Here is a 21,450-nt window from a genome sequence, read left to right as displayed (position 1 = left end):
ATCTTCATTTCAAAAGAATCTATAATTGTTCCCAAAAAGGGAACTTTTGTCGACGGAGACAGGGAACTCTTTTCTACGTTCACCTTCCACCCGTGAGATCTGAGAAAGGCTAGAACAATGTCTGTATGAGCCTTTGCCTTGGAAAGAGACGACGCTTGAATTAGAATGTAGTCCAGATAAGGTGCCACTGCAATGCCCCTTGGTCTTAGAACCGCTAGAAGGGACCCGAGCACCTTTGTGAAAATTCTGGGAGCAGTGGCTAGTCCGAATGGGAGAGCCACGAACTGATAATGTTTGTCCAGAAAGGCGAACCTTAGGAACTGATGATGATCTTTGTGGATAGGAATATGTAGATACGCATCCTTTAAATCCACGGTAGTCATATATTGACCCTCCTGGATTGTAGGTAAAATTGTTCGAATGGTTTCCATTTTGAACGATGAAACTCTGAGAAATTTGTTTAGAATTTTTAAATCCAGAATTGGTCTGAAAGTTCCCTCTTTTTTGGGAACTACAAACAGATTTGAGTAAAAACCCCTGACCTTGTTCCACAGTTGGAACTAGGTGTATCACTCCCATCTTTAACAGGTCTTCTACACAATGTAAGAATGCCTGTCTACTTATTTGGTTTGAAGATAAGTGAGAAATGTGGAACCTTCCCCTTGGGGGTAGTTCCTTGAATTCTAGAAGATAACCCTGAGAGACTATTTCTAGTGTCCAGGGATCCTGAACATCTCTTGCCCAAGCCTGAGCAAAGAGAGAGAGTCTGCCCCCTACTAGATCCGGTCCCGGATCGGGGGCTACCCCTTCATGCTGTCTTGGTAGCAGCAGCAGGCTTCTTGGCCTGTTTAACCTTATTCCAGCCTTGCATTGGTTTCCAAGCTGGTTTAGTCTGGGAAGCGTTACCCTCTTGTCTAGAGGCTGCCGAGTTAGAAGCCGGTCCTTTCCTGAAATTGGGTAAGGAACGAAAATTGGACTTATTCTTAGCCTTGAAAGGCCTATCCTGTGGGAGGGCATGGCCCTTTCCCCCAGTGATGTCTGAAATAATTTCTTTCAATTCTGGCCCAAAAAGGGTCTTACCTTTGAAAGGGATATTAAGCAATTTTGTCTTGGAAGATACATCTGCCGACCAAGACTTTAGCCAGAGCGCTCTGCGCGCCACAATTGCAAACCCTGAATTTTTCGCCGCTAATCTCGCTAACTGCAAAGCGGCGTCTAAAATAAAGGAATTAGCTAACTTAAGTGCGTGAATTCTGTCCATGACTTCCTCATACGGAGTCTCCCTACTGAGCGACTTTTCCAGTTCCTCGAACCAGAACCACGCCGCTGTAGTGACAGGAATAATGCACGAAATAGGTTGAAGGAGGTAACCTTGCTGTACAAAAATCTTTTTAAGCAAACCCTCCAATTTTTTATCCATAGGATCTTTGAAAGCTTAATTGTCCTCAATGGGAATGGTCGTGCGTTTGGCTAGTGTAGAAACCGCCCCCTCGACCTTAGGGACTGTTTGCCATATGTCCTTCCTAGGGTCGACCATAGGGAACAATTTCTTAAATATAGGAGGAGGTATGCCTGGCTTCTCCCACTCCTTATTCACTATGTCCGCCACCGGTTTAGGTATCGGAAAGGCATCAGGGTGCACCGGGACCTCTAGGAACTTGAGGTCCATCTTGCACAAGTTTTCTGGGATGACCAGATTGTCACAATCATCCAGAGTAGATAGCACCTCCTTAAGTAATGCGCGGAGATGCTCTGATTTAAATTTAAATGTCACAACATCAGGTTCTGCCTGCTGAGAAATTCTTCCTGTATCAGAAATTTCTCCATCTGAGAAAACCTCCCTCACTGCCACTTCAGACTGGTGTGAGGGTATGACAGAAAAATTATCATCAGCGCCCTCCTGCTCTACAGTGTTTAAAACAGAGCAATCGCACTTTCTCTGAAATGCTGGCATTTTGGATAAAATATTAGCTATGGAGTTATCCATTACTGCCGTCAATTGTTGCATAGTAACAAGCATTGGCGCGCTAGAAGTACTAGGGGTCGCCTGCACGGGCATAACTGGTATAGACACAGAAGTAGAAGATGTAGAACTATCTCTACTTCCTTCATCTGAGGAATCATCCTGGGCAACCTTACTATTTGTGACAATACTGTCCTTACTGTGTTTGGACGCTATGGCACAATTATCACATATATTTGAAGGGGGAACCACATTGGCTTCCATACATACAGAACATGATCTATCTGAAGGTACAGACATGTTAAACAGGCTTAAACTGGTTAATAAAGTACAAAAACCGTTTTAAAACAAAACCGTTACTGTCTCTTTAAATGTTAAACAGGGCACACTTTATTACTGAATATGTGAAAAACTATGAAGGAATTATCCAATATTTACCAAATTTTCACCACAGTGTCTTAATGCATTCAAAGTATTGCACCCCAATTTTCAAGCTGTTAACCCTTAAAATGTGGAAACCGGAGCCGTTTGCAATTTTAACCCCACTACAGTCCCAGCCACAGCCTTTGTTGTGACTTCAACTATCCCATGGGGGTATTTCAAACCTTCTAGGAACTTTTTCAGTGGACACCAGACCCTCTCACATGCATCTGCATGCACTGTACTTAAAAGAAACTGCGCAATAATGGCGCGAAAATGAGGCTCTGCCTAATACAGTGAAAGGCCCTTCCTGACTGGGAAGGTGTCTTAACTAGTGCCTGGTGATAAAAAACGTTCCCCAAATAATAAAAGTGTGAAATCCACTTCAAACTTTAAATAAATACTTAAATAAACAATCGATTTAGCTCTTAAGAGTGTCCACCAGTTAATAGCCCATAATAATTCTTTCTGAGTCTAAGAAAATGGCTTACCGATCCCCATGAGGGAAAAATGACAGCCTTCCAGCATTACACAGTCTTGTTAGAAAATGGCTAGTCATACCTTGAGCAGAAAAGTCTGCAAACTGTTCCCCCCAACTGAAGTTCTCTCGGCTCAACAGTCCTGTGTGGGAACAGCAATCGATTTTAGTTACTGCTGCTAAAATCATACTCCTCTTTTAAACAGAACTCTTCATCTCTTTCTGTTTCAGAGTAAATAGTACATACCAGCACTATTTTAAAATAACAAACTCTTGATAGAAGAAATAAAAAACTACAACTAACACCACAAACTCCTCACCATCCCCGTGGAGATGCTACTTGTTCAGAGCGGAGGAGAATATCCCACAAGTAATGGATGACGCCGTGGACCGGACACACCAATGTTGGAGAAACACAAATTTATTGCACATTTTAACAGATACACTTTCGGATCAGAACGAGTTTACTTATACACATATATAGGGATAACGTTTATAGATATTGTTGCTTGCAAACCATTTTATATATATATATTACGAAACTATTTGGTATATTATGTACAATGCCAGTCATTTTGTGTACTCGTATACTGTAATGTAGTAAATGTTACCTACAGTCTGATTAATGAGCTGAGAGAAGACTATAGCACACAGCAGCTGGATATGTACAATACAAGCTAATTTTGTGCTGAGCCTGTTCAGTACATTGTCCAGAAATATACTGCTATCTACTAAAAGGCCACAGGGGCTACAAATAAACTTATTGGTAACAAAGTGTGATGTGAACATTGCAATTGTGGTATCTTATCAGGTGTAGACAGGCTATAGAGGCACAGCTTCTGCTTAAGCTCTCAGAACTCTGAGTATGGCCACCATTCCAACCCATTTCAGTCTGATTGAATGTGTTTTTCTGCTATTTCACTCCACTAGAAGTGTGTACTATCAAATTAGTTATCCACCCTGAGTTCCATCTGTTAAAGATTTGGATTGGATAAACATTACATTTATGGAACAGTGTGTGCTTTTCATTAACCTTTCATGTCATTGTCTCTAGCTTTTCTCAGAAATGCACAGAAGGAAGTTCTTAGTAGTCAAGGGCGCAATCAAATATACAGCGCAGGTTTTGGCACAAGCGTGGGAACCCGCGCTGCCCGTAATTTCACCTCGCACATCGGGGTATTACATATACTGCGCCGTCAGATGCTAAACTGGTGTAAGTAGGACAAACTGGCGATCTTCTGAAATGTGTGCAAATACACATATTAGTCGTCACAAGCAACTTACGCTAGTATTTTGTCCACGGAAAGTGTCAATATGGAGTCGTTTTATGCAAATTAGGCTAACATTTGTAAAAATGAACCGCGATTTTATATAAAAATGCGACACGTAATTACGCTATTCAAAATTCATATATAAACCCATATATAAAGAGATGAAGGTAATACAATTATGATTTCCCATTGTTCTCTCCAAGAATTGTTGATTGTTTTGAGAACAAATTTAAAGTAAATAAGCAAGTATATGTCCACAATGTGATAAAGTACCTACAAGCTCAATCCATTTGATTATGTTGTGGCTTCAAACTATTTCAAATACACAAATAAACCTTAACCCCTTAATGACCACAGCACTTTTCCATTTTCTGTCCATTTGGGACCAAGGCTATTTTTACATTTTTGCAGTGTTTGTGTTTAGCTGTGATTTTCCTCTTACTCTTTTACTGTACCCACACATATTATATACCGTTTTTCTCGCCATTAAATGGACTTTCTAAAGATACCATTATTTTCATCATATCTTATCATTTACAATAAAAAAAAATATAAAATATGAGGAAAAAATGGAAAAAAACACACTTTTTCTAACTTTGTCCCCCAAAATCTGTTACACATCTACAACCACCAAAAAACACCCATGCTAAATAATTTCTAAATTTTGTCCAGAGTTTAGAAATACCCAATGTTTACACGTTCTTTGCTTTTTTTTGCAAGTTATAGGGCAATAAATATAAGTAGCACTTTGCTATTTCCAAACCACTTTTTTTCAAAATGAGCGCTAGTTACATTGGAACCCTGATATCTGTCAGGAATACCTGAATATCCCTTGACATGTATATATTTTTTTTTAGAACACATCCCAAAGTATTGATCTAGGCCCATTTTGGTATATTTCATGCCACCATTTCACCACCAAATGCGATCAAATAAAAAAAATTGTTCACTTTTTCACAAATTTTTTCACAAACTTTAGGATTCTCACTGAAATTATTTACAAACAACTTGTGCAATTATGGCATAAATGGTTGTAAATTTTTCTCTGGAATCCCCTTTGTTCAGAAATAGCAGACATATATGGCTTTGACGTTGCTTTTTGGTAATTAGAAGGCTGCTAAATGCCACTGCGCACCATGCGTGTATTATGCACAGCAGGGAAGGGGTTAATAAGGGAGCATGTAGGGAGCTTTTTGGGGTAATTTTAGCTTTAGTGTAGTGTAGTAGACAACCCAAAGTATTGATCTACGCCCATTTTGGTATATTTCATGCCACCATTTCACCGCCAAATGCGATCAAATAAAGAAAAACGTTAAATTTTTCAAAATTTTAGATTTCTCACTGAAATCATTTACAAACATTTTGTGCAATTATGGCACAAATGGTTGTAAATGCTTCTCTGGGGTCTCCTTTGTTCAAAAATAGCAGACATATATGGATTTGGTGTTGCTTTTTGGTAATTAGAAGGCCGCTAAATGCCACTGCGCACAACACGTGAATTATGCCCAGCAATGAAGGGGTTAATTAGGTAGCTTGTATGGAGTTTGCAGGGTTAATTTTAGCTTTAGTGTAGAGATCAGCTTCCCACCTGACACATCAGACCCCCTGATCCCTCCCAAAGAGCTCTCTTTCCTCCCCCACCCCAAAAATTGTCCCCGCCATCTTAAGTACTGGCAGAAAGTCTGCCAGTACTAAAATAAAAGGTATCATTTTTTTATATATAGCATATTTACATATGCTGCTGTGTAAGATTCCCCCCCTTAGCCCCCAACCTCCCTGATCCCCCCCAAAACAGCTCTCTAACCCTCCCCCTCTGCCTTATTGGGGGCCATCTTGGGTACTGGCAGCTGTCTGCCAGTACCCAGTTTGCATGTAAAAATGTCTTTATTTTTTTTAATTTTTGGTTTTTCTGCAGTGTAGCTCCCCCCCCCCCCCCAAGACTAATCCCCCACCCCCTCCCAGATCCCTTAGATGACTTTAATCAGGGATTTTTTTCCCTCCTTTCTCCCCATAATAAAAAAACGTTTCTGTAGTGTAAGTGGTTCCCACCCGCTCCCTCCCCGTGCACGCGCCCGCCCACCACCCCCCGTGCACGCACGCGCGCCCGTGTGCGCCCCCGGCGATACCGCCCCCGATCCCGCCCCCCTCTCTGACCAAGAAGCCATCGATGGCCGCCCACCCACCTCCCACTTCATCTCCCACTCACCAACGAATGCGGCCATCGATGTCCGGTGCAGAGAGGGCCACAGAGTGGCTCTCTCTGCACCGGAGGGGTAAAAAATGTTATTGCAGGATGCCTCAATATCGAGGCATCCTGCAATAACCGGAAAACAGCTGGAAGTGATCAGGATCGCTTCCAGCTGCTTTCCACACTGAGGACGTGCAGGGTACGTTCTCAGGCGTTAACTGCCTTTTTTCTGAGGACGTACCCTGCACGTCCTCAGTCGTTAAGGGGTTAAAAAACCAATATCATAGTATACTGTCCCTTTAACCTTGAGATGCTGCTTAAATGTATGTGTTTGTTAAGGCTTCCAGGGAGTTACGTTGGTTTTTTAGTCAGTGCAAGGGTTGCACTGCAATTTGTGGCGAGATGAGAATGGAGTAGATTTTCTGAATTCTGCGCGCGTAAGTCCTTACGCTGTATATTGGATACCAAATTGCGCGTCTGTTCTATGTTAGTCTATGGGTAAAAAAAATACGTCCAAAGAGTGAAATATACGCGCGTAACTTGTATGCTACGCCGTATATGTAATACCAAAATCGCGTAAAATCTGGCGTTGCCGGCTTTTGCGCGCGACGCTGCATATGTAATGTAGGCCCAAGTTACAATATTGTACCCTATGTAAGTAGATATGTTTAAATGGTCTGAATTGCAGATTTCCAATTAAGATTTGAATGAGAGGGGAGGCAGGCTTAAGTTTTAAATTTATATTAAACACTTTGAGATTGCAGTCATAAAAAAGAAATTTGCAATAAACTTTTGTTAATTATTTTATTCATTGTTCTTGCTATTTGTTAGTGCCTAATCCTGCCATATATTAGTACCTTAACAGCCCCAGCATAAATAATCAGATAAGCAACAGCATAGAAAAATAAAACCTTTGTTAACAAAATGACAGTGGCAAGCCTTGTCTACTCCAATAACCTATCTGGCTTGGCAAGTTTGGCTATTGAAAAACATTTGCAGCAAACAAGGTGTTAATGTCTACAAATCATGCTCACACTCTCCTAGTAGGTTATTTTATTGCAAGACTGCAGGAAAAATCTTATTAAAAGGTGTTGTATGCCTCTTATACATCTGCCATGAACATATTGTTCCCATTTAATTTCTCTACATTTGCTTTAACATGTGGCAAATAAAACATATTCTTAACCACTTGGTTTGCAACAAATCAGTTAAGGTTATTCAGACTTTATATATTTGAAGGTTTAGGACATTTCAGTCTGAGCTCTAACATAAGTCTGTTAGAATTAAAGAAATAGAAATAATGTCTTTATAGGGGCATTTAAACCTACTTAAACCTACAGATCGATAAATCCCCCTAAAATCAATATAAAAGATATGTTGAGATGATTGTGATTGGCAAATAAAACACAGAAATGCAAAGATTATATCAATTGTCAAAGCTGTTCATATAATATCATCAGATTTAGGGGACTGTTTAATCAAACAGAAAATTAATCTTTTTAATAAACTTAAAATCATTTGTGTTTTAATATTATTTGGTTTCCATAAGTGTTGAAAAAACACAAAACAATATTAGTACCTAATAAGTCTAAACAGAAAAGACTTTGTAGCTTCTATTCTGCTACATAAAAGGAAGAAATGATATACAATCTCATAATCTACCATAACAATTAAGCTGTTTCTCCGTATTATTCTCCAACTGCAGCTCATACAGCTTAGTTAATATTTTTTATTGAGCTAAGATTTTGGTAGTTGCCTGTGACCAAACATTTGGCCCCTACACCATTCATGATGGAGGTGCTATTCTGTAATGAAAACAATGCACCAAATTGTTTGTGGATAGCTTTGGCATGTAGGTGATGGGATAAAGAGTTGTGTTATAGCCTAGTTTATTTTTGTTTGGTTTTAGCAACTCTAAGAAAGAAACTTTCAGAAAACAAAATCTAAACCCATAATAAACCACCTTAATTATTTCATTTAAACACATTAGCTTAGTCCTAATTTGTGAAAACACCATGCATAACATATATTTTTTATAATAATAAATGATAATTACATATTCTTGTACCTAATAACAAACATTATGATATTAATGATTTAATAAACTTTTTTCCAACAATACTCGGTTCTTAGTAATAAAATTACCCTAGTGGTATTTTATAAGAACTTATATCACATAATAACATTATTTGTTTAGCAAATCTGTATATATAATTAACTTAAAGTAAAGCACAAAAAACAACATATCTTTCTTGCGTTTTAATTCAACCATGTATTACCCATATGAATCACACACAAAAAAAACAAAACAAAACAAAAACAATCTGCGTAGCTATTTTATGGATCTCAATTAGAGACACCCTGGAATAAAAATACTGTCAGCAGATAAAATTGAATTGAACATATTCTCGCAAATAGAAAAATTAAAATTAATCTATGTAGCTCTTTCCTTTGCAATCTAGTTTGGTTCATATTTCCTGGTAAAGTTTGGCTATATTTCCTCTTTGGAGCTTAATTCACAATAAATAAGTAACTCCACTTTTAAGTAACTACTGCACTTTGTAATGAATAAATGTACTGGTAAACACCCAATGACTAAACGCTCATGCAGTACTCAATAAATAAATGCACTGGCAACAATCAATGGATACACTTATTGATATACTTAATGAGTGAATGCACTGACAACACTCAGTGGTTAAAAGTACTGATAATACTCAATGAGTAAATGCACTGACACTTGATGAATAAATGCCCTGGCATAGCTCAATGAGTAAATAACACTCAAACACATAGATAACACTCAAAGTATTGACAATACTTAAAGTGTGCACACAGTGAAAACACGATTGAAATAAATGAACTGACAACACTCAGTGAGTAAATGCACAGACAACAATTAATGGATAAACATATTGACATACTCAATGAGTAAATGCACTGACAACACTCAGTAAGTAAAATTGAAAGGGTAAATGCACTGACAACACTGAGGGCTAGATTACAAGTGAATTTATAATCTAGCCCTCAGTTGGTAAATGCACTGATACAACTAGAGGAGTATATGTACTGATAACCCCAATTGGGTAAATGCATTGACTACACTTAGACAGAATTACAAAACAGCAAACTATTTTAATGCACTTTGCAACATAAATGGATTACAATTTTAGTTTAGTCTTATTAAAAGAACACGTGCACAAGGTGGTAGTCTCATAACCCCAGCCTCAGCTACTACACTTTTATGTCCCTTTTATGAGTAAACACACTGACAACACTTAATGAGTAAGTACTCATGCACTGACCAGACTTAATGAAATTTAACAACAACACTCAATGGATACAATGTACAGACAATAGTGAACTTGGGCACTTGAACCCTAATTATGTTTATGCTAAGGAAGTGGGGGCAACTGTTTAAATAATATAGCCCCCTGGTTGCCTTGCAACCCTCTGACTTTCCTCTGGGACTGGAAAGAATATGCCTGTTTTAACAACTTCAATGATGAATTATGTATCTATTCACCCCTCTTCTATACAAAATTAAGAGATTTAAGGTCAGTAAGCAGGTGTATGATGTACAAAGACCACAGACAGGTCATGTTTATGTTAGTGAATTTCAGTGTTGTGACATTCCTAATCAAAATAAGTCATAGTAATTTCATGATTAATTTAATAATTTCATAAATAATTTCATTATTTTATGACATTTCACAAATTGTGGCTCATAAATTAGCATACCATTTGTTTTTTTTAGTGTAAATTAAGTTAAACAATAGGCAAGTTGTGATATAATTTATTTGAGTACTACTAAAGTGATTGTAATCATTTTATACAAAAAACTGAAACAAAAATGTAAGTGGGTTCACCAATGTTTAATATTTAACTCTTGCCATTAGATCTGCCCTATAGTAACAATGTGTTGTAGCAAGTGCGCCACACAAAATATATTTAGTAATATAGTTTAGATATATAATGCATTACATTGTTATTTTAGACAAATACAAATGCAATCTAGTTAATATGACTGTTAAATAATCTTTTACTCATCGTACTATCTGAGCCTTTATATGGTCATGGAACCTCAAGGTAACTTACAATACCCTTATTGTGTACAGGACAGAGAATGCTGGTTAATATATAAATGATGTTTTCAGAAACAGACACATTAGCAATGCAAGTTTGTTCTTTTGTGCACTGTAATTGTTGCATTGTAATCAATGCAATGGGATACAAGAATCATAGCATGCACCTTTCACTCATACCTGTTTGTAGTAAAAAGTTCTCCATCTCGCCATCCTGCAGAGCTACAATGCTTATATTATACACAGTTCCAGCCTCAAGCCCATGCTGAGTGCATTCAAAGGAATCATTTGTTTTTAGAATAGGATGGCAAGATGTTTCCCAAAAATTGCTGGCGCTATACGTCAAGCTGAAGTTACAGTGACTCCCTGGGCTGGTCCATTTTACAGAAATAGACTGCAAGAAAACATTCTTCTCTGTGATGTTGATTGTGCATCTCACAGGCTCTACATACTGAAAAAAATATGCAACACAAAAAAAACAAAATATTAAATTAACAAAAAATCTAATTTACTTTAAAAGTATTACAAAAAGTTTAGAAGGGTTCACTGCAAAAATCGGTAGCACAACAATTAATTCATATAATTGCTATTTTATTTTTTTACCAAAAATGCAGTAATACTAAGTGGGATACAATGAAAAACCAAATATGTTTGTAGGTAATATGCACCATGCGCTCACCTTGATGAGGTTTAATGCAATCCATAATGAAATTCCACACACATATCTCAGCATTGCGAGTAATATGATCTGTTTTTAATTAATCCACCTGGGATAATAAATTACATTGCAAATCCTCAATACAAAAGGTACAAACTTTATTCACAACAGTGAGCAATCCAATAAAATAGCCCAACACGCACAAATTCCAGGTATGGTAGGGCTGAAAGGAGTCTGTGTATTTTGCTTGGAGGTATCAAAGCACAAGGTAATGTTTAGTAAGCAAATCCTTGTAGTTTCTTTCTAAAAGGAGGTGTAGGTAGGCTAAGGGGCACTAGAAAAATCCGATTAGGGGTAAGATTTAAGCAGGAGGCACAGAAGGCTACGTCTTGCAGTTCCCTCATTGCCATTCTGACCCAGTCTAACTCTTCTCAGCCCTTTCCATTCACTTCCGCAATCAAGAGTCAATTTCCTTGGCTAATTCTAAAACCAAGCTAATGAGCTGGGACTCAGGCAGACTCCACACCTCTTCTCTTTCTGAAGTCACTGAACTTTTTAGTCTGTCTCCTTGGCAGGACCTCTCAGATACCAACCACGCCACCTTCCTGTGACTGCTGACCCTTTAGTCACCTTCCCCACAGACTCTGCATGCATCAATATATGCCCACTATTATGCCCGCTGTCTGCACACTGCTGTCCCATGCCAGGGCTTTCACTTTTCTGATGTTTCTTTGCTTAGAATCTTGTTTCTTTCTCCCTCTAACTTTCCTCTCCCCCACCCCTGCCTTCCTTCCTCCTATCTACTCATTTTCTCTCTCAGGCTCGTTTCCCGAAGCTATTTTTGGTCTTTTTTGTTTTCTTTTCATAAAATGTTTGGCCATTAAAATTTCATACAAGCAGCCTCACCCAAAAGGTCTCACTCTTTCATCAACCGTATTTCAGTCAGTGCATACTGAAAATCTTTATTTTTATAACTTTCTGATCACACCGCAAAATGCATTCAACTGTCTGATTATCCAGCATGTTCTGCTTTAAGAAAATATACTTTGCTCATAAAATACATCATACTCTTCTGAACTATCACACATAAGCTTTCTAACTTGGGCTAAATACAAGCTGGATCTATATTTAATATAAAAAAATATTACATATTGGCTTTGGAAATAATTACAGTTTATGATAATTACATTAATTTGATCACAGATTTTTTAATTTGATCTTTTGCATCAAGCATATAATATAATGCTATTTTATGGTTCTGAAATTGTATTTGATGATAATGACTGATTATTTTGAAAAGTCAAGACATTCCACAGAGCTATAGAAGGTTCAATAAATACATTATGAAAAGCACACAAGGACATTAGTTAAAGGGCAATAAAGGTTTAATAGGATAATAAAGTCATTTTTATATATGAATAGTCTGTATCAGTAATTAGGATAATTAAACTGTACTTTTATTAATAAAACTTGTAGGCTTTTGTTTCCACAAAAAAAGTGATCCTGCACTGATCAAACTGGAAATAACTGTGTAGTATAAAGCAGGGTCTGGTACAATAAATAAAGCTGCAGTATTCAACATGCCTTATGTAATTTAAGAGGGTATTAACAGTCTATATACTATAACTATTTAAGTCCCTGTAAGTTTAATATACTTTTTTCTTCAGCTTTCCAAAGAAATAAGGAAGGCATTTCAATAGACGCATGTTCAGCTAAAACCTTTTTGCTTGATTAATGTTGTTCGCTTATAGGCAAGATGGCCTAAAGAATTACTGTTATACATGCCTAAGGCTTTCTTAAAATCCTAAAAATTCAACTGTCCTACATTTTGTTTTATAATTAAAGTAAAACAAGTGCTGACCTACAAATAATATGTGTCATGTCTATGGATAGAACCACACTGTTGTAAATACATATAATAGGACAGTAATAGATAACCTTGGAACCCCAGATGTTTCAAAACTACATTTCCCATGATACTCAGCTAGACTTTATAGTGCCTAAGCATCATTGGAAATGTAGTTCCAAAACATCTGGGTTGCCACTGTAATAGGAAATACATATTTGATACAGTTATACAACTGTGATACAAATACAATTATGGAATTCAACAATGCAGATACAGTCATCCTACTGCTATTATATGTCTTTATCATGTAATAAAGAAAGTGCATTACAGTTTGGTGGGCTGTCCTCATAATTTTAACATTTCTCCTTAAAGGGACAGTCTAGTCCAAAATAAACTTTCATGATTCAGATAGAGAATGTAATTTTAAACAATTTTCCAATTTATTTTTATCACCAATTTTACTTTGTCCTCTTGGTATTCTTAGTTGAAAGCTAAATCTAGGAGTTTCAATGCTAATTTCTAAGCCCTTGAAGGCCGCCTCTTCTCTCAGGGCATTTTGACAGTTTTTCACCACTAGAGGGTGTTAGTTCACGTGTGTCATATAGATAACACTTTGCTCATGCACGTGGAGTTCAGGTGAGTCAGCTCTGTTTGGCTAAAATGGATGTCTGTCAAAAGAACTGAAATCAGGGGGCAGTTTGCAGAGGCTTAGATACAAGGTAATCACAGAGGTAAAAAGTGTATTTATATAACTGTGTTGGTTGTGCAAAACTAGGGAATGGGTAACAAAGGGATTATCTATCTTTTTAAACAATGAAAATTCTGGTGTAGACTGTCCCTTTAACTGCTAGGTCTGCCTTGGGAAATTGTATTTTTTTACATTTATAACACATCTTCTGTCTTCATGATAATTTTGCTTTTTTTTTTTATTACTCTCCCTCTCTCTCACACACTCCTTTTTCTCATTTCCCTTTCGCACATCCTTTCTATTTCACCTGGAGTCTTTTGGTTCTCGGACCCTGTCCGTCTCTGTTCCTTATTCTAAGCATCTTATTTTTATTGTTCCCTTTTTATGTTACCAGTTTCTGTCTTCTGTGTCACTAGATAAGCTAACTGAATCCAAAGTGTTTTTTTTTTGTTATCCTTCAAAACAGTATTTATTTATCTATTTACATTGGGCCAAATTACAAGTTTTGTGGCATGGCTATACTGCTGAAAATTTTAACATTGTGCGCAAAATGCAGGTCTTCCGTATTACAAGTCGAAGTGGTATAGCTATATTGCAAGCGTTTTAGCCTGTAACGCAACTCTCCATTCCGCACTCAAAAAAATGGCTTTTGAGTGTGGAATTTTCAGTACACCTGTATTACAGGTTGTGCTGTCAAGCTATTACGCTAGCGTTATAGCTTATACTGCCGCAATCCATTCCGTGATCAGAGACCAGTAGTTATGGATTTTGCAAAACAAAAATGTTTTACAAAACTCATAACAAAAATGTTACAAGTACACTAACACCCATAAACTACATTATTAACCCCTAAGCCACCATCCCCCCGAATCGCAAATACTTTATTAAACTTATTAACCCCTAATCTACCCACATAGCCAACATTAAAATAAAGTATTAACCCCTAAACTGCCAACCCCCCACATTGCCAACACTAAATAAACCTATTAACCCCTAAACCACCGGCCCCCCACATCGCAACTACTATAATAAACCTATTAATCCCTAAACCGTCGGCCCCCCACATCGCAACTTCTATAATAAACCTATTAACCCCTAAAATGCCAGTCCCCACATCGCAACTTCTATAATAATCCTATTAACCCCTAAACCGCCGGCCCCCCACAGCGCGACACACTAAATTAAACTATTAACCCCTAAACCTAACACCCCTAACTTTAAATTAAAGTTACAATATACTAACTTTCTTAAAATAAACAAAAACTTACCTGTGAAATAATAAAAACTAAGCTTAAACTAAAATAAACGATAAATAAAAAACCTAAATTACAAAATAAAAAAATCCTAACACTACGAAAAAATAAAAAAAAATCTAACATTACAAAAAAAAAACTAAAATTCAGAGAAAAAAAACCCTAAGATTACAAAAAATAATAAACGAAATTATCCAAAATAATAAAAATTAAACTTAATCTAATACCCCTATAAAAAAAGCCACCCCAAAATAAAAACATCCCCTAATCTAACAATAAACTACCAATATGTGACAACCCCCAAAGGGTCTTGATTTTTATATTGGAACCCAGTTGCAGCGGAACAGCACTTCCTTACAATCACGACCCTCGGGAAAACCTGGATTTGGGAACAGGATCCTGAAAAGTCAGTGGTGGCACGGAGGCCTTTAATAATAAAAGGGCAAAGACAGAGGTGAAGTCCAAACAATCCGAAGTCAGGGCAGGCAGCAGGCAAGTAAGGTAGCAAGGGCAATCTAAAGTCAAGTACCAGGAAATCTTTATAACAAAATCAGAGTTAACACAGACGAAATACAAGGGAAATCCATAACCAGGAAGCAAGGAAAATAACCAAGAACTGACTGAAAGGCGTGCTGAGAATTTATAGGGAAACTAAGTCATGTGACCGGTCACCTGCCCCCAGTAGATGGAGCAAGCAGAGTCAATAAGAGGAGGTCAGGGACTCAGCACCATCTTGGTTTTTCTCAGAGTCCCTAGCCTGCTCTCCTCCATCAGACCCAGACCCCTTCTCCCTTCCTATGCTCAAATGCTGAGTTTGTTTCAGCCATTTTACCGCAATGGCATAGTCGCCGCAAAACTCGGTGGTGAGAAGGAGAGGGAAGACAGTCATAGGCCGGCGATAAGAGGCCCAGGAGGCAGAGCCCATCACCGCACCACCCCTAGGATTCCACCTGAAGCCAGGAGCGGGTAAGTGACCGGTAGTACCGTGACAAAGCCCCCTCCTGAGACGCGACCTCACAGCGCGAAACGGGGTTGGTCGACCAGGATGTCTCAGATGAAAGGCTTTGACTTTTGTAGGAGCATGAACATTCGTGGCCGGCTCCCAGGATCACTCCTCAGGACCATACCCTTTCCAGTGGATGAGATATTCCAGGCATCCCCTACGATGTCTGGAGTCAAGGATCTCCTGGACTTCAAACACTTCCAAACCATTAACCATCACTGGAATAGGTGGAGCGTCAACATGTGATGGAAAATGGTTGGGTCTCCAAGGCTTCAATAGAGACACATGAAACTGGTAGGAAGCAGGGAGATCCAAGTGGACATTCACTGGAGAAATGACTTTGGTCACCAAAAAATGCCCTATGTAGCCTGGTCCTAAAGAAGGACAGGATATATGCAAATTCTGTGTGGATAGCCAGACCTTATCCCCCAGCACATAGGTAGGTGTTAGGGACCTCTTTTAGTCGGCATATCCTTTATAACGTTGTTGTGCCATCTTTAAGGTATCAATTTGTATCTGCCTTTGTTGTTTAAGTTTGTTTCAATGCAAGGCCACATCAGGCACTATGTTGGTACATGGCAACTTGGGGAAGGCACATGGATGGAAACCGTAGTTGGCATAAAAAGGCGTGACCTTAATAGAATGATGCATGTGGTTATTGTAAGAGAATTCTGCTGTAGGCAGCAAAGACAGCCAATCATCTTGATGGTATGTGGTAAAGCAACGGAGCTATTGCTCCAAAGTCTGGTTGGTATTCTCAGTCTGCCTGTTGGTCTGGGGGTGATAAGCTGATGATAAGCAACGTTGGATCTTGAGATGGCTGCAAAAATGGGACCAGTCAAGGGACGACAAACCAGACCTATTTGCATAGGTTCCTCCATGGAGGAGGTAGAGGAGGATGCAGAAGCCACAGGACTCGAAGGAACCAAAGACCTGAGAAGAAATTGCTTCCCATTTCTACGTTCATGGAAGCGTCGGTCTAACTGTGTGACTAACAGGATCAATTCTTCCAAGGAGGTAGGTATTCTGACTCTGGCCAGTTCATCTTTTAGAGTTTCAGATAGCCCCAACCGATATTGTTCAATTAGACCCGTCTCGTTGTACCCTGTGTCGGGAGCCAGTTCCCGGAAGTCTGTGGTATAGTCTTCCACGGGTCTTCGTCTCTGCCAAAGGGAACGGATGGTAGTGCGAGCAGTGGAGGGTCTCAGAGGATCATCATATAAGGTACGCATGGCTCCAGCAAAAGACTCCCAAGAATCCAGCAATGAGCTGTTAGTGTGTAGAAGCTGGTGAGCTCAGGTTTGAGGTTGACCAGATAATAAGGCAATAGTGGTGCGTACTTTAACATAATCATTAGGATAAGTGCAGGGTTTGAGAGCTAAGAGCAGCTCACAGGCTGTGATGAAAGAGCGCAGTTCTGATTTATTTCCAGTGAATTTGTCAGGCATAGGAATAGATGGTTCCAGGGATGTTGGAGGTAAGTGGCTAGGAGCCGGAGGTGATGGTGGAAGAGAAATAGACTGAGCTCTTCTCTGCTCACGCTGTAAAAGTGCAGTGTTGCTAGCTTGTAAGTCCTGAACTGCTTGGGCCATAGTTGCCATTTGTTGAGTTAATGCAGCAATAGTTTCAGCTGTTCCTGCAGGTTCCATAGGTGCTTGGTTATTATGTGGCAACCCCCCGAAGGGTCTTGATTTTTATTTTGGAACCCAGTTGCAGCAGAACAGCACTTCCTTACAATCACGAACTTCAGGAAAACCTGGATTTGTGAACAGGATCCTGAAAGATCAGTGGTGGCTCAGAGGTCTTTAATAATAAAAGGGCAAAGACAGAGGCAAAGTCAAAACAATCCTAAATCAGGGCAGGCAGCAGGCAAGTGAGGTAAAAAGGGCAATCTGAAATCAGGTACCAGGAAATCTGTATAACAAAATCAGAGTTAACACAGACGAAATACAAGGGAACTCCAGAACCAGGAAGCAAGGAAAATAACCAAGCACTGACTGGGGGGGCATGCTGAGAATTTATAGGGAAACTAAGTCACTGAAGGGATATATTATTATTGCCCCTTACTGTGCCCCCTTACAGTTATATTACAGTTATATTATTCAGTTATATTATTCATATATGTTACTAAATACTGTTGCTTTAATTCTGATTAATGTTAGAATTCTGTGACTTAGTAATTCTCCAGGATCTTGTGGATAAAGGTTGCTAGTTTGCCCTCAGTCAGACCCTTCCGGCTGGAAAGGAAAAAACCCCTACAGTCACGTGACCGGTCACCTGCCACCAGTAGGTGGAGCAAGCAGAGTCAATAAGTGCTCCATTGAAGTCTGTAAAGGAATACATTAACGCTGTTATGATATTCAAAGTTCAGCTTTTTGAACGCATTGGCTTAATTTTTAATACACATGCAACCCGACGCGTGTAAAAAGCTTAGATCTACCGGCGTTAACGTACGTACTCCTTCACTCATAATATAGCCCTAAATAAGTTGTTTGTTTTTTTCATTGATTTAGTTAATATAGGTTGTAGTTTGTGCTTTGCTACATAATATGAGAAAATATATCCTTCCTGGTTGTAAATTTGTGTTATTTTATTTAAACAAACCATTATGAAACATGGGTGAATGTTTGAATACAATATATTTTTATCAGTAGAGGCTTTCTACCATTGCTTCTTAGGAATAAATATTTGGTAAGTACATACAAAAGTATGCTTTGTCCTATGCTCACTAAAAAAGCCAAAAACAAATTCTATACCCTGAGAATGCTGCAAATGAAAAAGCTGGTATATGCCGAGACAAATGCGAGAGATATTCAATGTTCCTTTATCTGTTTAGAAATATGTAATGCAACTGAGAAGCACAGTGATTTACTAGGCTATAGGAGGAAAGGGTGTAGACAGTATGTTGGACATTATTTCCCAACAATGTCCTATCTGTCAGTAGGATAAGAAAGATCCTGATATAAAACATTGTTTCAGCGTTAGTGAAATTTTACATCTAAATGAAATGTGCCACATACACTGCAGCAAACATGAATCAGCACTACATTTTCAAATCCAGTGAAATAGACTATTCAGATTACATAGCAGGAGCTAATATAATAGTCCCATCTCATTCAACAGATCCTGATCTGGCACCAACACTGCATAACACTACAGTAAAGTTACAGGGCCATATTTATCAAGCTCCGTATGGATCTTGAGGCACCTTGTTTCTGGCGAGCCTTCGCCGGAAACAGAAGTTATCAAGAAGTTATGAAGCAGCGCTCTAAAGACTGCCGCTCCATAACTTGTCCACCTGCTCTGAGGCGGCAGACAGATATCAACCCGATCGAATACGATCGGGTTGATTGACACCCCCTGCTAACAGCCGATTGGCCGCGAATCTGCAGGGGGTGGCATTGCACCAGCAGTGCACAAGAACTGCTGGTCCAATGATAAATGCCAACAGCGTATGCTGTCGGCATTTATCGATGGGCAGCAATGTGCAGCGGACATGATACGCTACTTTGTATCATGTCCGCTCGCACATTGTTAAATATGCCCCACAGTGTTAATAGGAGTATTTGCAATGTCAGCAAAGCTCCAGTCGGCAGTCTCATATAACAAGTGATCAGAGATGCAACATGATTGGGGAAATGATATCATATGTGATTTTATTAGTGATGTAACTGATGATGGTATATATAATGCAATTATATATAATTTAATTGTAAATAATATAAAGTACAGAAACTAAAACATTTCAAAACCATATACATGTACTTGCTTCATTTAGAGGCCTATTTATCAAGCCGTCAACTATGCTGCATTCGCCGGCACCAATACGCTCGCCTAACATCGCCTAACATTGCGGCCGTGGACCTGAATACGATCTCCATATTTATAAAAGCAGGCAAAAAGCTGCGCACCAAGTACGGGGCGATGAGCAACGGACTGTTGTTAACTAGCAGTCATCGATCTCGCTGCTATTCGGCTTTTTACCAACTTTATTTATACCCTGTCACTAAACACCGCCACTATACTAAAATGTTTAACCCCTATCCCACCGCTCCCCGACACCGCCGTAACCTAAATAAATTAACCCCTATCCCGCTGCTCCTGGACCCCAATGCAACTAAATAAATGTATTAACCCCTATCCCGCCGCACCCAAACGCAACTAAATAAATGTATTAACCCCTATCCCGCCGCTCCCGGACCCCACCGCAACTAAATAAATGTATTAACCCCTAAACCCCTGGCCTCCCACATCACTACCACTTACTAAACCTATAAACCCTTAAACCGCCAGCCCACATCGCCATAAACTAAATTAAGCTATTAACCCCTAAACCTAACAACCCACTGACTTTACATTAAAATTACCTCATCCCTATCTTATAATAAATTAAAACTTACCTGTAGAATTAAAATAAACTATATTAAACTATTAATTAACCTACCCTAACTATTCTACTAAAATTACATTAAACTACCAATCAAATTGAGAAAAAACTGGGTATGGGTGTACCTAGGTACACACAAGCCCAAAAGCTGGTGCTTCCCAATACTAAATCTAAAAACAATAGTGACTAAAATAAAAATAGAAATAAAAAATATAATATTATAGTGTATATATAAAAACCATACACCAACAGAACACAAACGTCCAATGTAATCCAAAATGCGGCAGCACTCTGTCAAAGGACGGTCAAATCCTTGTGTGTGATGATCTATGGAAAAAAGAACAGAGGCGCCACCATGGCCTGGTACCACCAACACAGTATGATAATGTTGCAAGATGTCAAATAATACTCACAAAGGTGAAGCACCCAACGGTGCTAATGGGGCAGACTGGAATGTCGCAGTGGTCCAGCTCACTGTATAGAACCAGCAATGATGTCCAGTCAGAAATCCCTTGGGGAAGCCTTCTTAACACCTATGTGAACACAAAAAGCAAACAACCATAGCCCAGTAACGTAGAGACAAGAGCAAGAGGAAATGTGTTGGTTGCACTTACAGGAAGGGAAGCACCTCCAGGTTCAGTAACAACAGACTGGGACTTCGCAGCCACCCAGCTGACTGAGAGCACCAGCAAGCAGCAGGCAGCTACAGACTTGTTCCAAAAAGGCCTAAAACCAGTGATGTATTAGTGTTAAACACCATACAGACCGATATAAAGTGATGATGAAGCAAGTGTATAATAAAAGTAATCTTTATTCCAAAGCAACGCGTTACTCAGCCTAGAAGTGGCTGTTTCCTCAGGATATGATATTTTTAATGTCTATATCATAGCCTGAGGAAACAGCCACTTCTAGGCTGAGAAACGCGTTGCTTTGGAATAAAGATTACTTTTATTATACACTTGCTTCATCATCACTTTATATCGGTCTGTATGGTGTTTAACACTAATACATCACTGGTTTTGGGCCTTTTTTGGAACAAGTCTGTAGCTGCCTGTTGCTTGCCGGTGCTCTCAGTCAGCTGGGCGGCTGCAAAGTCCCAGTCTGTTGTTACTGCACCTGGAGGTGCTTCCCTTCTTGTAAGTGCAACCAACACATTTCCTCTTGCTCTTGTCTCTACGTTACTGGGCTATGGTTGTTTGCTTTTTGT

At 39.0% G+C, this 21,450-nt stretch overlaps 1 protein-coding gene across 2 annotated transcripts in view; it reads right to left on the bottom strand.

The window, feature by feature from the left end:
- PTPRB (protein tyrosine phosphatase receptor type B) overlaps nucleotides 1-21,450 on the bottom strand; it is a 238,357-nt gene that overhangs the window by 149,564 nt on the left and 67,343 nt on the right. Inside the window, exons 1-2 of one of the 2 annotated variants that reach the window (XM_053716787.1) lie at nucleotides 11,085-11,766; nucleotides 10,586-10,856 (exon numbers count right to left, since the gene is read on the bottom strand). In XM_053716787.1, the coding sequence (XP_053572762.1) occupies nucleotides 10,586-10,856; nucleotides 11,085-11,138 (325 nt within the window). In that variant the 5' untranslated portion in view covers nucleotides 11,139-11,766. Of the gene's footprint in view, nucleotides 1-10,585; nucleotides 10,857-11,084; nucleotides 11,767-21,450 lie in introns of those variants that run through there. The other variant, XM_053716786.1, reaches the window with a different exon arrangement.

The sequence above is a fragment of the Bombina bombina genome, chromosome 6 (assembly GCF_027579735.1).
Source record: "Bombina bombina isolate aBomBom1 chromosome 6, aBomBom1.pri, whole genome shotgun sequence".
Lineage (NCBI taxonomy): Eukaryota > Metazoa > Chordata > Amphibia > Anura > Bombinatoridae > Bombina > Bombina bombina.
The sequence above is the reverse complement of the archived record's forward strand: the minus strand, read 5'-3'. Positions and strand labels throughout refer to the sequence as shown.